At 45.8% G+C, this 20,220-nt stretch overlaps 1 protein-coding gene across 2 annotated transcripts in view; it reads left to right on the plus strand.

Moving 5' to 3' along the window:
- Nucleotides 1–18,862, plus strand: part of TMEM244 (transmembrane protein 244) — an 89,279-nt gene extending 70,417 nt beyond the window's left edge. For both annotated transcript variants that reach the window (XM_069224184.1, XM_069224183.1), the window contains exon 6: nt 18,436–18,862. In XM_069224184.1, the coding sequence (XP_069080285.1) occupies nt 18,436–18,530 (95 nt within the window). In that variant the 3' untranslated portion in view covers nt 18,531–18,862. The remainder of the gene's footprint in view (nt 1–18,435) is intronic.
- The last annotated feature ends 1,358 nt before the right edge of the window (nt 18,863–20,220 follow it).

Genomic DNA, 20,220 nt, shown 5'->3' on the forward strand with positions numbered 1-20,220 from the left:
TAGGATTGTGACCCCCTCCCCTTGGGAGGAGGCACAAAGAGGGTGTACCCACCCTCAGGGCTAGTAGCCATTGGCTACTAACCCCCCAGACCTAAACACGCCCTTAAATTTAGTATTTAAGGGCTACCCTGAACCCTAGAAAATTAGATTCCTGCAACTACAAGAAGAAGGACTGCCTAGCTGAAAACCCCTGCAGAGGAAGACCAGAAGACGACAACTGCCTTGGCTCCAGAAACTCACCGGCCTGTCTCCTGCCTTCCAAAGATCCTGCTCCAGCGACGCCTTCCAAAGGGACCAGCGACCTCGACATCCTCTGAGGACTGCCCCTGCTTCGAAAAGACAAGAAACTCCCGAGGACAGCGGACCTGCTCCAAGAAAAGCTGCAACTTTGTTTCCAGCAGCTTTAAAGAACCCTGCAAGCTCCCCGCAAGAAGCGTGAGACTTGCAACACTGCACCCGGCGACCCCGACTCGGCTGGTGGAGATCCGACACCTCAGGAGGGACCCCAGGACTACTCTGATACTGTGAGTACCAAAACCTGTCCCCCCTGAGCCCCCACAGCGCCGCCTGCAGAGGGAATCCCGAGGCTTCCCCTGACCGCGACTCTTTGAACCTAAAGTCCCGACGCCTGGGAGAGACCCTGCACCCGCAGCCCCCAGGACCTGAAGGACCGGACTTTCACTGGAGAAGTGACCCCCAGGAGTCCCTCTCCCTTGCCCAAGTGGAGGTTTCCCCGAGGAACCCCCCCCTTGCCTGCCTGCAGCGCTGAAGAGATCCCGAGATCTCTCATAGACTAACATTGCGAACCCGACGCTTGTTTCTACACTGCACCAGGCCGCCCCCGCGCCGCTGAGGGTGAAATTTCTGTGTGGACTTGTGTCCCCCCCGGTGCCCTACAAAACCCCCCTGGTCTGCCCTCCGAAGACGCGGGTACTTACCTGCAAGCAGACCGGAACCAGGGCACCCCCTTCTCTCCATTCTAGCCTATGTGTTTTGGGCACCACTTTGAACTCTGCACCTGACCGGCCCTGAGCTGCTGGTGTGGTGACTTTGGGGTTGCTCTGAACCCCCAACGGTGGGCTACCTTGGACCAAGAACTGAACCCTGTAAGTGTCTTACTTACCTGGTAAAACTAACAAATACTTACCTCCCCTAGGAACTGTGAAAATTGCACTAAGTGTCCACTTTTAAAACAGCTATTTGTCAATAACTTGAAAAGTATACATGCAATTTTGATGATTTGAAGTTCCTAAAGTACTTACCTGCAATACCTTTCGAATGAGATATTACATGTAGAATTTGAACCTGTGGTTCTTAAAATAAACTAAGAAAAGATATTTTTCTATATAAAAACCTATTGGCTGGATTTGTCTCTGAGTGTGTGTACCTCATTTATTGTCTATGTGTATGTACAACAAATGCTTAACACTACTCCTTGGATAAGCCTACTGCTCGACCACACTACCACAAAATAGAGCATTAGTATTATCTATTTTTACCACTATTTTACCTCTAAGGGGAACCCTTGGACTCTGTGCATGCTATTCCTTACTTTGAAATAGCACATACAGAGCCAGCTTCCTACATTGGTGGATCAGCGGTGGGGTACAAGACTTTGCATTTGCTGGACTACTCAGCCAATACCTGATCACACGACAAATTCCAAAATTGTCATTAGAAATTCATTTTTGCAATTTGAAATTTTTCTAAATTCTTAAAAGTCCTGCTAGGGCCTTGTGTGTTAAGTCCCTGTTTAGCATTGTCTTTTAGAGTTTAAAAGTTTGTAAAAGTTTGAATTAGATTCTAGAACCAGTTGTAGATTCTTAAAAAGTATTCCAACTTTTAGAAGCAAAATGTCTAGCACAGATGTGACTGTGGTGGAACTCGACACCACACCTTACCTCCATCTTAAGATGAGGGAGCTAAGGTCACTCTGTAAAATAAAGAAAATAACAATGGGCCCCAAACCTACCAAAATACAGCTCCAGGAGCTTTTGGCAGAGTTTGAAAAGGCCAACCCCTCTGAGGGTGGCAACTCAGAGGAAGAGGATAGTGACTTGGAGGAAAATTCCCCCCTACCAGTCCTATCTAGGGAGAACAGGGTCCCTCAAACCCTGACTCCTAAAATAATAGTCAGAGATGCTGGTTCCCTCACAGGAGAGACCAACACCTCTGAAATCACTGAGGATAGCCCCAGTGAAGAGGACATCCAGTTAGCCAGGATGGCCAAAAGATTGGCTTTGGAAAGACAGATCCTAGCCATAGAGAGGGAAAGAAAAGAGATGGGCCTAGGTCCCATCAATGGTGGCAGCAACTTAAATAGGGTCAGAGATTCTCCTGACATCCTAAAAATCCCCAAAGGGATTGTAACAAAATATGAAGATGGTGATGACATCACCAAATGGTTCACAGCTTTTGAGAGGGCTTGTGTAACCAGAAAAGTGAACAGATCTCACTGGGGTGCTCTCCTTTGGGAAATGTTCACTGGAAAGTGTAGGGATAGACTCCTCACACTCTCTGGAAAAGATGCAGAATCTTATGACCTCATGAAGGGTACCCTGATTGAGGGCTTTGGATTCTCCACTGAGGAGTATAGAATTAGGTTCAGGGGGGCTCAAAAATCCTCGAGCCAGACCTGGGTGGATTTTGTAGACTACTCAGTAAAAACACTAGATGGTTGGTTAACTGGAAATGAAGTGTGTGACTATGTTGGGCTTTATAATTTGTTTATGAAAGAACACATTTTAAGTAACTGCTTCAATGAAAAGTTGCATCAGTATCTGGTAGACCTAGGTCCAATTTCTCCCCAAGAATTGGGAAAGAAGGCAGACCACTGGGTCAAGACTAGGGTAACCAAAACTTCCACTGGGGGTGACCAAAAGAAAGGGGTTACAAAAACTCCCCAGGAGAAAGTGGGTAACACTAGAAACCAAGAAAAAGAGTCCTCTGTAGGCCCCCAAAAACCAGAACAGGTGGGTGGGCCCCAGGACACAACCCAAAACAAAGGTGGGTACCAGGGTAAGAACTGGGATGCCACTAAGGCATGGTGCCACAACTGTAAACAGTCTGGGCACCACACCAAGGACACTTCTTGTCCCAAAAACAAACCCCAGAACAAAATTCCTGGGGTAACCAGTGTAGCCATGGGAGATGACTCCTCAGATGAGGAGGTCTTCCTAGCCTTCAACTGGAAACAGGGCCCAACAGGTGAGTTGGAGATTCCAGAGGGAAGTAGACACTTCCACCACCTACTGGTGAATGGAATCCCAACCACTGCCCTGAGAGACACTTGTGCCAGTCACACTATTGTGCATGACAGGCTGGTGCTCTCAAACCAGTACATCCCAGGTGAGACTGCCAGGGTAAGAGTTAGCCTAGACAGGGTCACTAAGAGGCCTGTGGCTTTAGTGCCCATAGAAGTGGGTGGCACTCTTAGCTGGAGAAGGGTAGTAGTCAGTACAGACCTCCCCCTTGATTGTCTCCTTGGAAATGACTACCCAGAGATTAGTCAGAGCTCAAGAGAGGAACTGGTCCAGTGCCAGTCCTCTCCCAAGGATTCTGGAAGTCCTGCCTCTGCAGTAAATACAAGCAGGCCCCAGAAGAAGAAGAAAAGAAAACAGAGTAGGAAAGGTGGACAACCTTTAGCCAAGGTTCCAGCAAGCCAAGGAGATTCTGCTCCAGTAGGGGAGAACTCCAAAAATGGCTCTGATAAAGTCCAACCTGACCCACAAGAAGTCCTGGCTAGTCAGGCAACTGTTAAGCCTGAGTGGGTGGCTCCTCAGCTAACAGAAGAAAGAGTGGAAGAAGGGTGTTTACTACAAGATGTGGTAACCCCCCACTCTAATACAGCAGACAGGCACCCTGAACCCAAAGAAGCCTGTAACTTAGCCCCTTCCCTTGTAGGTGAAGAGCTAAAGGTGTGGTTCTGGGCACTGACAGCTGTCAGTGGCCTCTGCTGGGTGTTAGCCTTTATGGCTGCACTATCCTTGGCATGGTGGTCTGACCCCATGCCAACTAACAAGTTAGGCCCCCTGACCCTGTTGGTCATGGTGGGGTTACTCCAGCTCTGGGTAACCTCTTTGGGTAAGCTAGGGGTGACCCTGGCTAAGATAAGATTAGCAGAGGTGGATACCTCGGACCTCAAAATAGAAAGAATGGGTGAAGACATAAAAAGCACAGACAAGAGGCAGTTCAGACTAGGTCCTATCACTGTGGAAGTGGGTCAGTTCTCCAGAGGGAATGACCTGAACAGGAGGATGTAAGGCAGAGTAGGCCCTGCAACAAACCAGCCATTTCCTCTACTCTTCCTCGCCTGACAGACTAGGAAGACTCTTCCAGCGTTGGCTGAGTCTCCTGGCCTGTGGGCTGGGGGGGGCTTGTGTAAAGAAATGGCTCCCTGTTGCAGTTACCCCCCACTTTTTGCCTGATACTGATGCTGACTTGACTGAGAAGTGTGCTAGGACCCTGCTAACCAGGCCCCAGCACCAGTGTTCTTTCACCTAAAATGTACCATTGTTTCCACAATTGGCACACCCTGGCATTCAGATAAGTCCCTTGTAACTGGTACCTCTGGTACCAAGGGCCCTGATGCCAGGGAAGGTCTCTAAGGGCTGTAGCATGTATTATGCCACCCTAGAGACCCCTCACTCAGCACAGACACACTGCTTACAAGCCTGTGTGTGCTGGTGAGAACAAAATGAGTAAGTCGACATGGCACTCCCCTCAGGGTGCCATGCCAGCCTCTCACTGCCTATGCAGTATAGGTAAGACACCCCTCTAGCAGGCCTTACAGCCCTAAGGCAGGGTGCACTATACCATAGGTGAGGGTACCAGTGCATGAGCACTGTGCCCCTACAGTGTCTAAGCAAAACCTTAGACATTGTAAGTGCAGGGTAGCCATAAGAGTATATGGTCTGGGAGTCTGTTTTACACGAACTCCACAGCACCATAATGGCTACACTGAAAACTGGGAAGTTTGGTATCAAACTTCTCAGCACAATAAATGCACACTGATGCCAGTGTACATTTTATTGTAAAATACACCACAGAGGGCACCTTAGAGGTGCCCCCTGAAACTTAACCGACTATCTGTGTAGGCTGACTAGTTTTAGCAGCCTGCCACAAACCGAGACATGTTGCTGGCCCCATGGGGAGAGTGCCTTTGTCACTCTGAGGCCAGTAACAAAGCCTGCACTGGGTGGAGATGCTAACACCTCCCCCAGGCAGGAATTGTCACACCTGGCGGTGAGCCTCAAAGGCTCACCTCCTTTGTGCCAACCCAGCAGGACACTCCAGCTAGTGGAGTTGCCCGCCCCCTCCGGCCAGGCCCCACTTTTGGCGGCAAGGCCGGAGAAAATAATGAGAAAAACAAGGAGGAGTCACTGGCCAGTCAGGACAGCCCCTAAGGTGTCCTGAGCTGAAGTGACTCTAACTTTTAGAAATCCTCCATCTTGCAGATGGAGGATTCCCCCAATAGGGTTAGGATTGTGACCCCCTCCCCTTGGGAGGAGGCACAAAGAGGGTGTACCCACCCTCAGGGCTAGTAGCCATTGGCTACTAACCCCCCAGACCTAAACACGCCCTTAAATTTAGTATTTAAGGGCTACCCTGAACCCTAGAAAATTAGATTCCTGCAACTACAAGAAGAAGGACTGCCTAGCTGAAAACCCCTGCAGAGGAAGACCAGAAGACGACAACTGCCTTGGCTCCAGAAACTCACCGGCCTGTCTCCTGCCTTCCAAAGATCCTGCTCCAGCGACGCCTTCCAAAGGGACCAGCGACCTCGACATCCTCTGAGGACTGCCCCTGCTTCGAAAAGACAAGAAACTCCCGAGGACAGCGGACCTGCTCCAAGAAAAGCTGCAACTTTGTTTCCAGCAGCTTTAAAGAACCCTGCAAGCTCCCCGCAAGAAGCGTGAGACTTGCAACACTGCACCCGGCGACCCCGACTCGGCTGGTGGAGATCCGACACCTCAGGAGGGACCCCAGGACTACTCTGATACTGTGAGTACCAAAACCTGTCCCCCCTGAGCCCCCACAGCGCCGCCTGCAGAGGGAATCCCGAGGCTTCCCCTGACCGCGACTCTTTGAACCTAAAGTCCCGACGCCTGGGAGAGACCCTGCACCCGCAGCCCCCAGGACCTGAAGGACCGGACTTTCACTGGAGAAGTGACCCCCAGGAGTCCCTCTCCCTTGCCCAAGTGGAGGTTTCCCCGAGGAACCCCCCCCTTGCCTGCCTGCAGCGCTGAAGAGATCCCGAGATCTCTCATAGACTAACATTGCGAACCCGACGCTTGTTTCTACACTGCACCCGGCCGCCCCCGCGCCGCTGAGGGTGAAATTTCTGTGTGGACTTGTGTCCCCCCCGGTGCCCTACAAAACCCCCCTGGTCTGCCCTCCGAAGACGCGGGTACTTACCTGCAAGCAGACCGGAACCAGGGCACCCCCTTCTCTCCATTCTAGCCTATGTGTTTTGGGCACCACTTTGAACTCTGCACCTGACCGGCCCTGAGCTGCTGGTGTGGTGACTTTGGGGTTGCTCTGAACCCCCAACGGTGGGCTACCTTGGACCAAGAACTGAACCCTGTAAGTGTCTTACTTACCTGGTAAAACTAACAAATACTTACCTCCCCTAGGAACTGTGAAAATTGCACTAAGTGTCCACTTTTAAAACAGCTATTTGTCAATAACTTGAAAAGTATACATGCAATTTTGATGATTTGAAGTTCCTAAAGTACTTACCTGCAATACCTTTCGAATGAGATATTACATGTAGAATTTGAACCTGTGGTTCTTAAAATAAACTAAGAAAAGATATTTTTCTATATAAAAACCTATTGGCTGGATTTGTCTCTGAGTGTGTGTACCTCATTTATTGTCTATGTGTATGTACAACAAATGCTTAACACTACTCCTTGGATAAGCCTACTGCTCGACCACACTACCACAAAATAGAGCATTAGTATTATCTATTTTTACCACTATTTTACCTCTAAGGGGAACCCTTGGACTCTGTGCATGCTATTCCTTACTTTGAAATAGCACATACAGAGCCAGCTTCCTACAACCTTTTTTTGTTAATATGTAAAATAACAACCCCAAAATATTAATTGTCCTGATAATTTCACCTCTGAATTCCAGCTGAATTCACAGTTTTAGGTGTCGCAATTCTAGTAAAGTGGAATCTACATAGGCTTTTATAGCTACATTGGACGAGCCCAAGTTCCCACTAGCGCTTAAACAGAAACAACATCAATATTTATTTTAAATTGAAGTGACCACCTCACCTTCTCTTGACCCACGCTCATACAGTTTCTAATATAAACAATGTCTGGGATTCCAACAGTTTCATGTTGCAGTCGGGCATTGAGCTGAGCTAGAAGAGGCCAAAATCTTTGAGGTCCACATCTCCAAAGTTTGGCTCAATGTCGATCTAAACCATAAGCATGACCATCATACTGCTCCATCCCCAGCTTGTTACCCAGGTACCAAAAAGCATTACTCTGCCCCTAAGCCACCATCACCTCAGCTCCACACTGTTGACATGCCCATATCAGCACTGAAGTCAATGGTGAAGAGCCAATACCCCAAGGCTCCAAAGTCAGAGGGATTGATCTTTGAAAGACTGGTTGAAGAAAAGCAGAAACATATTTTTATTCACCTGGACTTTGGTAAGATACTCACCAGACCTCTGGCCCCCGGACTCACCCCCAAACCAAAGAGAAGTGCACTGCCTTTGTGGACTATCCCCACTCTCCTCTTCCTAATCATCGCACCATCAAGCCCTTAGAGAGTTAGGCATATGTCTATTAGCCCACATACTTTCCACCACTGCTTTCCACACCTACACCATCTCCTTTGCCTCCACAATCCCCACTGTCTGACACAAAGACACACTCAATATAGGCGGACCTAGACGAAGAACTTTTTAGGGTGCAGGAGGGGATGATCCTTGGGCAGAGTATATAGTTGACCCAAAGGGCGACCTGGATCTTGAGCCATACCCTGTTAAACAGTTCCCACCAGATGATACTACTGCATTTCAAGCAGTAGTACAGTGGGCTGCTCAACACCACCAGGTCAGACAATTTCCTGCTGCAAATGCTTTCTAAAACAGAGCGGTCTATTAGTTCCTTTCCCATGCTCAAAGGCATGTTAAATTCCACTAGTGATACCTTTTTAAAGATTCGGTTCAGGCCAGTGTGGTAATCCCCTGTATCAACACAAAGTGGAAGCCTGCCTCACAAGATCTGGCTCAAATTTGAGACAACATTATCCTCGACTCAATAGTAGCATTCAGTGTGTTCTTGAGATACTCCTTTTTCTAATAAGTCAAAGAAAATTGATGCTGCAGGCAAAATGGTGGCATTGTGGGCAGTCACTCATTGGTAATCTGTCAACTTGGTGGGAGAGCTTGTCACTTAGGGCAAAACCATTAGCAATACCAATATACCTTATGCCTCTGATGTGGCAGATAGTGGCTAGAGGAATCAGTACCAGCTTCTTCCTTCATAAGCTTGTATGGCTCAGGGTGTTGGGGTTTAGCTCAAAGGTGCACCTCCTCAGTGTAACTTATGATGGCGAGCATCTGTTTAACCCCCCCCGGTCAATCAGATGCTCCAGAATATCAAAAAGGATGCAAATATAGCATAGCCTACGGGTGCCCTAGAGTCCCCAACTTTAAAGCCTACTTTTTGCAAGCAGCAGACCAGAGAAGGTAACATACACAGGTGCTAGGGCAGAGATCTCCTTACCAGCAGGATCAACCCCCTTTTCAGGACCCCTAACAGAGTAATACCTTTCAGAGAGCAGCCTACAGAGGAAATGACTGGAGGAGAGCAAGTGAAGAGCCTCCAAAGGGCTCTTCTACTACAAAACAGTGACTTCCCTTCTCTTCTTCCTGATCACACTACACCTGTCAGGGGAAGGATAATGCATTTCCTGTCACACTGAGAAAGCATTACATCGGATCAGTGGGTCCTCTCCATTGTGTAACAAAGACACTGACTCAAATTTCGCACACCACCACCTAACATCCCATCCAGCAGTGATGTACTAAGTTCTGACCATCTTCGTCTTCTGTAGGAAGCAAAGAGCACATTAGAATCCAGTCCATGCACCAGTGCAGTGTAGAGGTGTACTCCCTGTACTTTCTTATCCCAAAAAGAACAGACTTATGCTGGCCGATCCTTGACCCACATCACAGAAAACTTTATCTTTTAACACTTTCACATGGCCACGTCACAAGATATCACCACTTTGGTATAACACAGTGATTTATTGACAGTACCAGACCTGAAAGATGCATACTTTCACATCCAATGCACCCAGTGCACCAACAGCACATTTGCTTTATGGTAGATAGAAAACAAACCAGATCAAGGCAAAATGCCCAAACCTAGCCGGTAGGTACCTGCACTCACAATCCATGAGCAGTGCAGTGCGGCTGAATTGGTCAGGGCCTTTACCTACACTTTTCGACCTCTTCGCCCTATTCTTTATGTGACGAGCAAGATGAGGCAAGTGTTCATGACTCTAATCCTAGTTGCACTACAAAAACAGGAAGCACAATAGTTTGGTTGATATGAAATGATACCGCAACCATAGACAGAAATATAGAGTTAGTACAAAGTCTACCCTATATTTATGAACCAGAAAGAATGGTTCCTTTATTGTAAGGCCAGCTGGTACCCACTGCTCCTGGATATGTCAGTCAGCCCTCACAAGAAGCTCCTAATCAGACTGGACCTTCTCATTTGGTATCAGGATCAGGTGATTCATTCAGGTCCCAAACAGATCAGACTTGCAATTTGGCACCTTATTTCTTAGATTCTGGCTACCTTACCGTCCCACAGGTATTCTACGAGAGGCTGGGCAATCCACTATTCATGCTCGCTCTGCAGCTGTGTGGAAAAGGTTCATGCACTAGTGTCTTTCCAAACAGCTCAAACTGTTTACACTCACTGTACAGGAGATTGTTTCTTAACCTTCTATATCTTTACAAGGCAGGCTTAGCTTGTACTTCTATACATCTACACCTACCTGCAGTTGCTGCATGTCGGCAAAACAGATCACATTAATCTATTTTGAGGTTCCTGCCATTAAAGCTTTCAAGGAAGGTTTAAAGAAGGTAATCCTCCAAAGACACCTCCTGCACATGTATGAACCTCAGTATGATACTAATGACTTGCGGCTCTGCTTTTTGAGCCTGTCTACTCATGTGCCTTAGAGTTCTTGTCATGGAAGTTGGCCTTGCAATTCAGGAACCATTCATTCTGGTGCATAAAAATAGGGTAGACTTTGTACTAACCCTATATTTCTGTCTGAGGTAGTTCCATCATTTCACATCAACCAAACTATTGAGCTTCCAGTTTTTTTTTCCCACAGCCCATAGCTGATAGGGTGCTTCACGCTAAGGGTGTTAAAAAACTGCTTGTTTATTAAATTAACCCAACTAAACCATTCAGAAAGTCCAGTTTGTTTCTTGTATTCTTTGCCAAACCTCACAAGAGGTGTACTATTTCCAAAGCTGGAGTTGCTAGATGGATAGTTAAATGTATTCAAACCTGCTAGGCCAAGGCCAGGTGCAGTTAATCTGTGCAACCAAAATCACATTCTGCACATATAAAAAGGGAGACCCGCTAGGGTTTTTTTTTCTCCTGGATATCTTCAAGTCTGCTATATGGTCAACACCGCACATGTTTACCAAGCATTTCTGTGTAGACGTATTAGCATGTCAATAAGCTCTATTTAGCCAAGCAATATTGAGGATATTTTTTCAGACATCTGCATTTTTTGCTTGCTAGCAACCACTCAGGAGAAGGACTGCCTTATAATCGATGCAGAGCATGTGTGTCTATAGCCACACATGCTGTGAAAAATGTTACTTACCCTCCAGCCATCTGTTCATAGTGTGAAATGCTATGTGTTCACATGTGCCTGCCCTCTTTCGGGGAAGCTAGCCACAATGGCACGTTTTCTATCTCTTTACTGTTATCACTTTCGTATGCACTGCATACTCTGTCTTCAACACTGCACGACCATGGAGCACAAAACAATCTGAGGTGCAGCCATTGTACTGATTCATTCTGAAACAAGGGAGAGGTCTTTTCAGGTCTTGCGACTCAACTTTTTCAAAGAAAAACAAGTTGCAAACGTCCAGCCCCAACATTAGATGGCAGGCGTATGCAGAACATGCGAGTCTACAGCACTACTGCATATACATACATACATAAATTTACTGAAAAAAAAAAAAAAAAGTTTGCCATGATATGAAGATTTTAGCTCCCGTTTAAAATAAGAGCCTTAGACATTCACTGATAAAAACAAAGGTTGACTTGACACAGTTAGATTTTGATTTCAGATAAAAAGTCACATTTAAAAAACTAAAAAACACTGAAATTCCCGAGTTATAGTTCACAGAGCTAACTATAACTTGCACCTGTGCCATATACTGCTCATGATCTCATATATTACACCACCCATGACATGTTTTTTTAGTGCTTTTTTTGTGTTTTTACCATAGGGAAGATGGAAGATCTTATAACAATACCTTGGTATAATGTCAGTTTAATCTTTGATTATTTTTTTTCAGCAAATATCTGTGTTTTTCATCATATTCATCTAGTTCCCCTCTGTACACAGGCTTTGGCTCTACAGAGTGGGTCCTTCGCCGTAAAGCCAGGCCCAGCACCCAGCCCCACCACGGACGGCCATCCCTGTTGCATACTGTTTTTTTTTTTTTAAACAGATTTTCTAAAGTTTGTATATTTTGGGCAAAGAGCCAGTAGGATGCAAACCCAACTTACAGTTGAATATGGAAACTTAGAAATGGAAACATACATCAGGTAACTAAGTCCCCTTCTTGCCGCCTCTCCCACCTATCCCAGCCCCGCATTCAGAAAGACCTGCATTGCTCATAGAATGGCCACCTCGTGGTCACCCCGCATCAAAGTTCCTGATTCCTTCCTCCAGACTTCCTTCAGCACTTATTGTGGGTTGTTGCCAGCACTATGCCTTGGTAGTTGGCCCAGCACTTCCAAATCTTTTTGTTTCTCTGCAGGCATCCCCTGGCCTGGAACACTGGCTAATTCCAATCCCATACAGAAATCTAGCCCCCTCTTCCATTTCTTCAGGGAAGGTTCGTTGGGTAGTTTCCAATTCTACGCTATGTCACATTTTGCCACCATGAGACCCAACAAGAGAAGCCCCCTTTTGTACCTGTTCCCGCCTATCCCCTCCATGTTGCAAACTGCTTTTGGCTGTATGCAGCAGGTGTTGTCTGCAAAGCATGGCCTTTGGCCAGGCCCCTTGCCGAGCAGCCACGTAGATGCCCAACTCCCTTCTAACACCCAACCCATATTTCGTTTATTTTTTTCAACTTTTGCGGGTACCTTAGTACTTCTGCAGTACCTGCTGTCAAACTTCATCCCATGGTACCATAGTACCATGCAGGTTTCCGCTGGGGTCCCTGGCCAATTTTGCATGGATCTACCGTGGTACCTCCGGGGAGAATGATGCTGGATCCATAAAAAATGTGAAAAAATAAAATTGCTACCCCATCTCTCTGGGTGTGAATGGAGGGATCAGGGTGCTACTACCCTGTCCCTAATATCTTGTTATCAGAACATTTTAAGGACACGGGCACCAGGTCCCCGAATCCTATAATGCTTGCAACAACATTTTATTTGTTATGGCCAGTCTATCGGATTGTTCTGTTCTGCGGATCTGGTGCTGGGGTATTGAATAGGCGACACGAGAAAATAGCTCTCTCAGCAAGTCAGAGGCCCCAATATTTTTATTTTTATTTACATGATCGTGGTATTCATGTGGCACCATCCATCCAGATATGCCTACATTTTTAATCCCTTCAAGCCCAACCTGAGCCTCTCTTTACACTTGAATTTCTTGGAAACATCTGGATGAATTTACAGCAAATGTAAAAAAAAAAAAAAAGCTCACTCTCTGAGAAACATTCTAACATTTTGCCAAATTTGGTGTAGTTCCATTCAGCTGTTTTTTCTGTACTGGAGAGAAAAGCTTCATATGGGAGTTAACATGAGAAATCTATGTTTTAGGACCTCCTCCACCTTTATTCCTGATCCCCCGCTTGACTATCAGTGGAAAACTTTCCTGGAACAAGCTGAAGTGTTTTTGGAAACTTTTGTGCAAATTCATCAAATGGCAATGCTGCCAAAGTTATTACCAAAATGAAAAACTCTCTTCCTAAAGAAAGTCTAGCCTAATTATAACTACACAGTGACAACTACTGTGTTTATTTATATTGTTATATACTGGCGGTCAATCAATCAGTCAAGAAATTTATAGAGCATGCTACTCACCCGTGAGGGTCTCAAGGCGCTGGTGGGGTGGGGGAGATCACTGTTCGAACAGCCATGTCTTGAAGTTTTTTCTGAAAAGCAGGAGGTCTTGCGGAGTTTGGTGGGGAGGGAGTTCCAGGCCTTGGGGGCGAGATAGGAGAATGAGCTGCCTCCTGTGGTGGTGGGTTGGATGCGGGGGACTGTGGTGAGTGCGAGGTCGGCGGATCGGATGTGGCGATTGTGGGAGTGTGGAAGTTCACTCTTTTCTTGAGGCAGGTTGGGCCGGTGTTGTGGCAGGATTTGTGTGCGTGGATGAGGATTTTGAAGGTGATCCTTTTGTCTATGGGGAACCAGTGAAGGGATTTGAGGTGTGGTGAGATGTGTTCATGGCGGGGGAGGTCCAGGATGAGGCGCGCGGCTGTGTTCTGGATTCCCTGGAGTTTGCGCTTGAGTTTGAGTTTGAGTGTGGTGCCGGCGTAGAGGGCATTACCGTAGTCTAGCCTGCTGCTGATGAGTGCGTGGATGACGGTCTTTCTGGTATTTGTGGGAATCGATTTGAAGGTTTTTTTCAGCATGCAGAGTGTGTTGAAACAGGAGGAGGTGACGGCGTTGATTTGCTGGGACATGGAGAGGGAGGGGTCCCGGATGATGTCAAGTTTGAGTGCGTGGTTTGCGGGGGTAGGTGCAGGGCCTAGAGGGGTGGGCCACCAGGAGGCATCCCATATGGTTTTGTGGGGGCCGAAAATGATGATCTTGGTTTTGTTGGAGTTGAGCTTGAGGTGGTTAGCTGTCATCCAGACTGCGGTGTCGAGGAGTGCAGCGTGGAGGTTGGTTTTGGCGGTAGTAGGGTTGTGGGTGAGGGAGAAGATGAGTTGGGTGTCGTCTGCGTAGGAGAGGATGGTGATTCCGTGTTGTTGGAGGATGTTGGCTAGTGGGATCATGTAAATGTTGAAGAGTGTGGGGCTGAGGGAGGATCCTTGGGGGACTCTGCAGATGATTTTGGTGGCAGTCTAGGGCTTTGTGTTGAATCCCAGAGTTGTGGAAGCGTGTGCGGGGTGTGTGGTGGCAGACAGTGTCAAAGGCTGCAGAGAGGTCTAGGAGTTTGAGTGCGACGGTCTCGCCCTTGTCAACTCTGGTTCTGATGTCGTCAGTACATGCGAAGAGGGCAATTTCCATGCTGTGGTTCTTGCGGAACCCAGATTGGGAGGGGTCGAGTGTGTGGTTTTTCTCGAGGAAGTGGGATAGCGGGATTTCACTAGTTTCTCAGCGACCTTGGCGGGGAAAGGGAGGAGAGAGATGGGGCGGTAGTTGGAGAGGTCGTCTGGGTCAGTTTTGTGCTTTTATAGGAGTGTGGTGACTTCCGCGTGCTTCCAGGCGGTCACTACTAGGAAGTTATACTTAGGACCTAGTTTACATAGGAAAAGTGTTTTTTGACTTGGCTATATATTTGGCAGCATTTGACTAATCTTCACAAACATTTTCCAAAAAAAAGTGTCCTATAAGGTCTTCTAGTGCATGTAAAGTTTGGGGCGGTCAGTCAAGCACGGGCGGGGGTCAGAAAAGGTGCATTTCACATACAGCCCGAACCACTGAACGGGTTTACACCAAATTTGGCAGAAATCTAGATCATGGTGCACAGATCACGCTTTGTTATTTTCTGTAAATCTGTTCAGTAGTTTTAGAGAGATAAAAGGTTAAAAAATATAGATATCTAGGGACGCTGAGCATCCGCGGATCTTGGAGATGTCATGCTCAGATCTGATTGGCTGCCAACATTTCAACAAAGAAGAGTTGGCAGCCATGTTGGGATTTGGCTTCAGCCGAGTCCTAGAGAAAAAACACCAAAATTCCAGGAGTCCTCCTGGATCCCCACCATGGCTAAAAAGTTTTTTTTTTAAATTCTCTGTAAAATCCACAGATGGACCCGGTGATTCTTCTGCAAATTAAAAAAAATAAAAGCGTCTATTGTGCTCATAATTTATTTTGACCCCGGGTGGGCCAGCTCCTGGGAGCACGTGGGCATTTAAGAATAGGAGGGGGCATACGGGGCCCCCTCCTATGGCTTTTAGAAGAATCCAGAGCAAATGTGATTAAATATGCAAAGGGGGCCGTGTGGCATCCAAGAACATGTGGCTGGGCCCTGGGGGATAGGGTTCTCGGGGCCAAGGTCGGCTTTTTGAAAACAGTATTGGGCCCCGGGGAGGTTGTGGTGCCCAGGGGGTCCACACGGGTCCCCTGCATAGTTTTAAAATGTAACCCCAGGAGATGGTTGTCTCTGGGGCCATGTGGGCCCCTCTATATTTCCTTTTCATGTTGTCCCAGGGGAAAAAGAGGGTTATGTGTGCCCCCCACGTTTTTTAAATTATTTCACCCTGGGGAGGTGGTGGGCCAGCGGGGTGTCCCTGTGGCTCCCCCCATATATTTATTTAATGTTGCCCTGTGGAGGTGGTGGTCCCAGGGCCCTGACGGGGGTCCGTGTCCCCCCCTCAACAATTTTTATTAGGTAGTGGTCTCTGGGGACTGGGGGGACCTGTGCAGACCCAACCCCGAACTATGTATTTAATGTTGCCCCTTTAAGCTCCAACCCTCTTCGGCTGTGCATGGGGCAGGTTTGAGGCTTAAAAGGGTTAGTCAAAGGTGGCCAACACTTGCGGTGCATGGCCTAAGGCCATTCTTGGTGCTGCGTTGGTGGTCATAGGGGGTTGGGTTAACGTATAGTAATTAAAATTTACTTTACGATTAAAGAAACCATTGCACTTCTCTGAGAAAAAAACAAAGGTTACAGGGACTTATAGTTAGGAAATAGAATTTAAAAAAAACATATAACTTCACTTAAAGAACCAAAGGTTTCAGGGGTGGTATAGTTAGGCTCACATTTTAAACGTACTAAACCATAAAATTTCAACTGTTCTAGTTAGAGTTATTTCAGATAACTATACTCGTGCCCTAAGGTAACTATAACTGGGCCCTCGTCATGCACTGCTAATTACCCCAGATATTACAGCTCTCATGACATCTTTTATAATACCATTTGCAGTAACATTATTGATTAGAAAACTGTGCATGGCAAAGGCGCAAGTTATACTTACTTAAAATAACTCTTAACTATAACAGTTGAATTTCTATGGTTTTGCACATTTAAAATGTGAGGCTAGCTATGACGTCACTGTAACCTTTGTTTTTTTAAAAGTGCGTGTATGTGTGTGTGTGTGTGTGTGCTTCCTTCGCTCAAAAAGTGCTCTACTTACAAATGCGTCAAGCCCACCGATTTACCTGGATGTAACCTGCACACTCTCTTGAGATATGTTTGAAGGGCATGTGTCTCACAAAAGATTGACGATTTTTAGGAGAGTGGGGAGGCCCTCCTATATGTGTGTTTTGTTATACCTTTGAGACGTTTTTTCTGTATCTCTTCCCAAAGTTTTCTATGGGCATTATCAATAACCTTTTCTTGACCCTTGCTTCACGGATTAGCTGAACGTTTCCAAGAAGAAGCAAAGGTGGATTAACTTTTTTAGGAAAGTTTTGTGCAGATTTGTGAAACAGGACCAAAGGTATTAGCAAAACAAACACTCTTCCTATGAAAACTCTGACCTAACTATAACTAGCTAGTGATGGTCACCACTGTGTAATATGCATAAATATACTAAAATTTGCTGTTTTGGTACTCCTTGCAAAATGTACAACATAACTGAAACCGTCCCTTGCTTGTTCAACACTGCTGAAGGCATGTAAAAAAGCTGTCTACCAATAATAAAACATGGTGAGCCCTCGATTATGGTTGTACGTTGTTCATGGCATACCATAACAGTAAAGGTCTGTGTTTTTACCGCAACAATTGGGAAGTATTTTTTCCTGGGCAGCTGTCTCAAGGCTCAACATAAAGGGCAGGTCGGCAAGGCACTTTTCTTGAGACCACCACACCAGCATTAACACCAATAGGGAAAGCTCAACAAAACCACAGTCCTTACATATCAGCTACCACTTCCCTGAAACTAGATGTACCAGGGGAGTGGTGGTGTAAGAGACCGATTCCCCCTATCAGAGTGAGACCTTCCCCCACCCATCTTGCCTGCTACAAAACATCCTTCTGTGAAATGTCCATCCAGACAGACATTTCGCATCTACCGGCACGACCTTTAACCTCTCTCAGGAGAGGCAACAGAACTGGCAAAGAAGGGCCCTTACGGCCAAATAGAATATGCAACGTGAGTAGATATGTATGCAGGTCCAGCATCTTGTATCAGTTGAACACAAATGCTCTTTAAGGGGGGATGGTGGGCACATGTTGGATGGATTGATAGTTGAAAAGTATAGAGGTTGTTCACTTGATAAGGGCGAAATTCTAACATAGTAATGAGCATCTTAAAGATATACTAATGCCAGCCTGTGACTCACTCCTTACTATCTTAATCCATTTTATTCGATCAACTCACATATAATGTTGTATTCCGTTCCCATGCTCCGGTAGCACGCAGGCTTGTATGTGTTGTACTGCCATTTTACTTTCAGACCCGGGACCACCATATGTGGCATACTGTGCAACAAAACAGACTCTATAAAACATAAGGCACTTGTTTTGCAAAGGCTATAGGCCCTCTGTTTCTAAATGGGGCACTAAGATCCAGTGTTCTTAGTTCTCAAAAGATGTAGTCAGTACTGAGACTGGGCCCCAAAAAGTTGTCCTGGATGTAATTCTTCAGCAAGGGAATAATATACACAAGTGTCTGTTAAAACACGTCTCGTTATCAATGCTCTCTACATAGACCAGGTTGATAGGACAGTCCTTCAATGTTGGTGTAGGAAGAAAATGTAAAAAAAGGGCATCAAAATAATGAGTATGTTTATAAGAGATATGAAGAATTACCTTGGTCAGGTTTACCATTACTGTGGTGTGGCTTGGACGTACACGAAATGGATAGGGGGTAATCGGAACATTTGCTATGCCACTGAAAGGAAGTTATGGTTGTTATTGTGCTGTGTGCTAAAGCACTCCAAAGGGGGCAAGTTGGCAGCCTCCATGAAGTGGTAGCCCTAAGAAATGGATAACACTGTTGATGAAAGGAAACTGTAGCTCCGCAGCTAACAAACACCCTGTCAAACTTTTTTATTTCAGGTTGTGGTCTCTTTCTCATGATCTGCAATGGGCAACTTGTAGCCCACTTTGCGTGTCAGAGTGACCAGAGCTACCCAGTTTTTGATGGCTCTTGATTGGATGAGGCAGCTGTGAAGCCCAGTACTCAGCTGATCACCTGCACTCTAATTTGTGACAATATACGTCGCTGGATTCGCCATTCATCGTCAAATTCAGAGGATGGGCATCTCGGTCTGCACTTGGCGTCTTGAACTACCCTAGAAGCGGCAAAAACTGTGTTATCAGTATGAATGTATTTATGTAAAATAGTTTTTTTTTTGTTTTTTTTAAACAAATCTGTACAGAATATATGGCTTATAAATATGTGTGGAGTATTCAGCACCTTTTGGAATGACATTTTCTTCAAGAGTACTAGTATAAAAAAAAAGAAATAAAGATTGGTATATGGACTTAATATGGCAATGATTCATTGTCCGTAATTTGCACTTGTATTACATATGATTATATATGCCCAAGAGGTGTGAATCTTCAAAAAGCATGAAAACAGTATTATGGCAAAAATATTTTCATCACAACTATAAAACATTTGATAAAACATTGCACCGTTCAAACTCGACCATACACAGGACCTGCTAGATATCAGCCTCCAGTTGAGGATCTGTGACACCTCTATCAGATCAAATCATGACTTTACCTTCCCTGTCATTATGTAATCAAAAGATCTCACCATAACACGTCATCAATATATTCCGGACTATGTGTGTCAATGTAATTTGATTGAATGACAGTACTTAATCATGTCATGGCATGATGACCTCACTACATGGGGTCCTTATTGTGTGACATGTAGTGCCTTTGTCTTGTGGCTACATTGCGCACATAGAGAGACGCCAGGTCAATTGACATGAAAAGATGCTGTATTTTCTATAAATGCACTTTAGTAGAATAGTTGTGTATGGTAGTACTGTGTAACTCGAGCAAGTAGTTATTATTCCCTTCTGAAGTGTCCAACATTTGTACATTAGAAAGGAATCCTTACCAGATTTTCGGAATAACCACTGAAAATGTCAATTATTACTGTAAAATAGGGCATGGATCCTGTTCTCGTGGACGAAAGGGTACCCATGTTCCGTTTCTCTATAATGTCAACAGCCTTGCATTTCTTCTGTCGGATCTTCTGGTAGATCGACATTTGGCCAAAATAGCTTTCTCTGTCTCAAAAAAAAGTCGATACGTATTCAAAGCTATTTTATGTTGTGCCTTCTCCCTCTGAAAGGAACTGTTTTTTTCATTAAGTCCCCTCTTATGCAGAGGCAGACTGGTTTATTCTGGAACTTTGAGAACTTCTAACAGATTCTTTCTCAATACTACTACGTATCTTAAGATGCCAGCGTGTATGGATTTGTCCAGATTTTCCTTTAAACCAGTCTGCCTTTATTCTCAATGTTTTAATCATGAACTGATTGTACTCATCTGCACAGCTTTGTCATCCTGCCCTTATAGGATATTGGACAGCCCCCATGTTTTTCTCACAGCAAGCCTCATAAATAAGCAAGACCACTGGAGGTTTTGCCTTTTAAATTGATCTGAGCCCTCCAACCTGAGATTTCACGGCAAGGGCCATGCAAAGTGCACTCCTTTTCACGTGAGTCGACTTCTACCCCTCTGACCATCGTAGGCAAGATTCTCAGTAGTGCCAGTTTGAGGAATGTCAACCACCTCTCACATGTATAGTTCTGTTCAGTGCTTATACTGTTAGCCATTTCCTTCATTAAGCCTGGAATATGTATGGTGTTGATTATCAAT

The sequence above is a fragment of the Pleurodeles waltl genome, chromosome 3_1 (assembly GCF_031143425.1).
Source record: "Pleurodeles waltl isolate 20211129_DDA chromosome 3_1, aPleWal1.hap1.20221129, whole genome shotgun sequence".
In the NCBI taxonomy this organism is placed as follows: Eukaryota; Metazoa; Chordata; class Amphibia; order Caudata; family Salamandridae; genus Pleurodeles; species Pleurodeles waltl.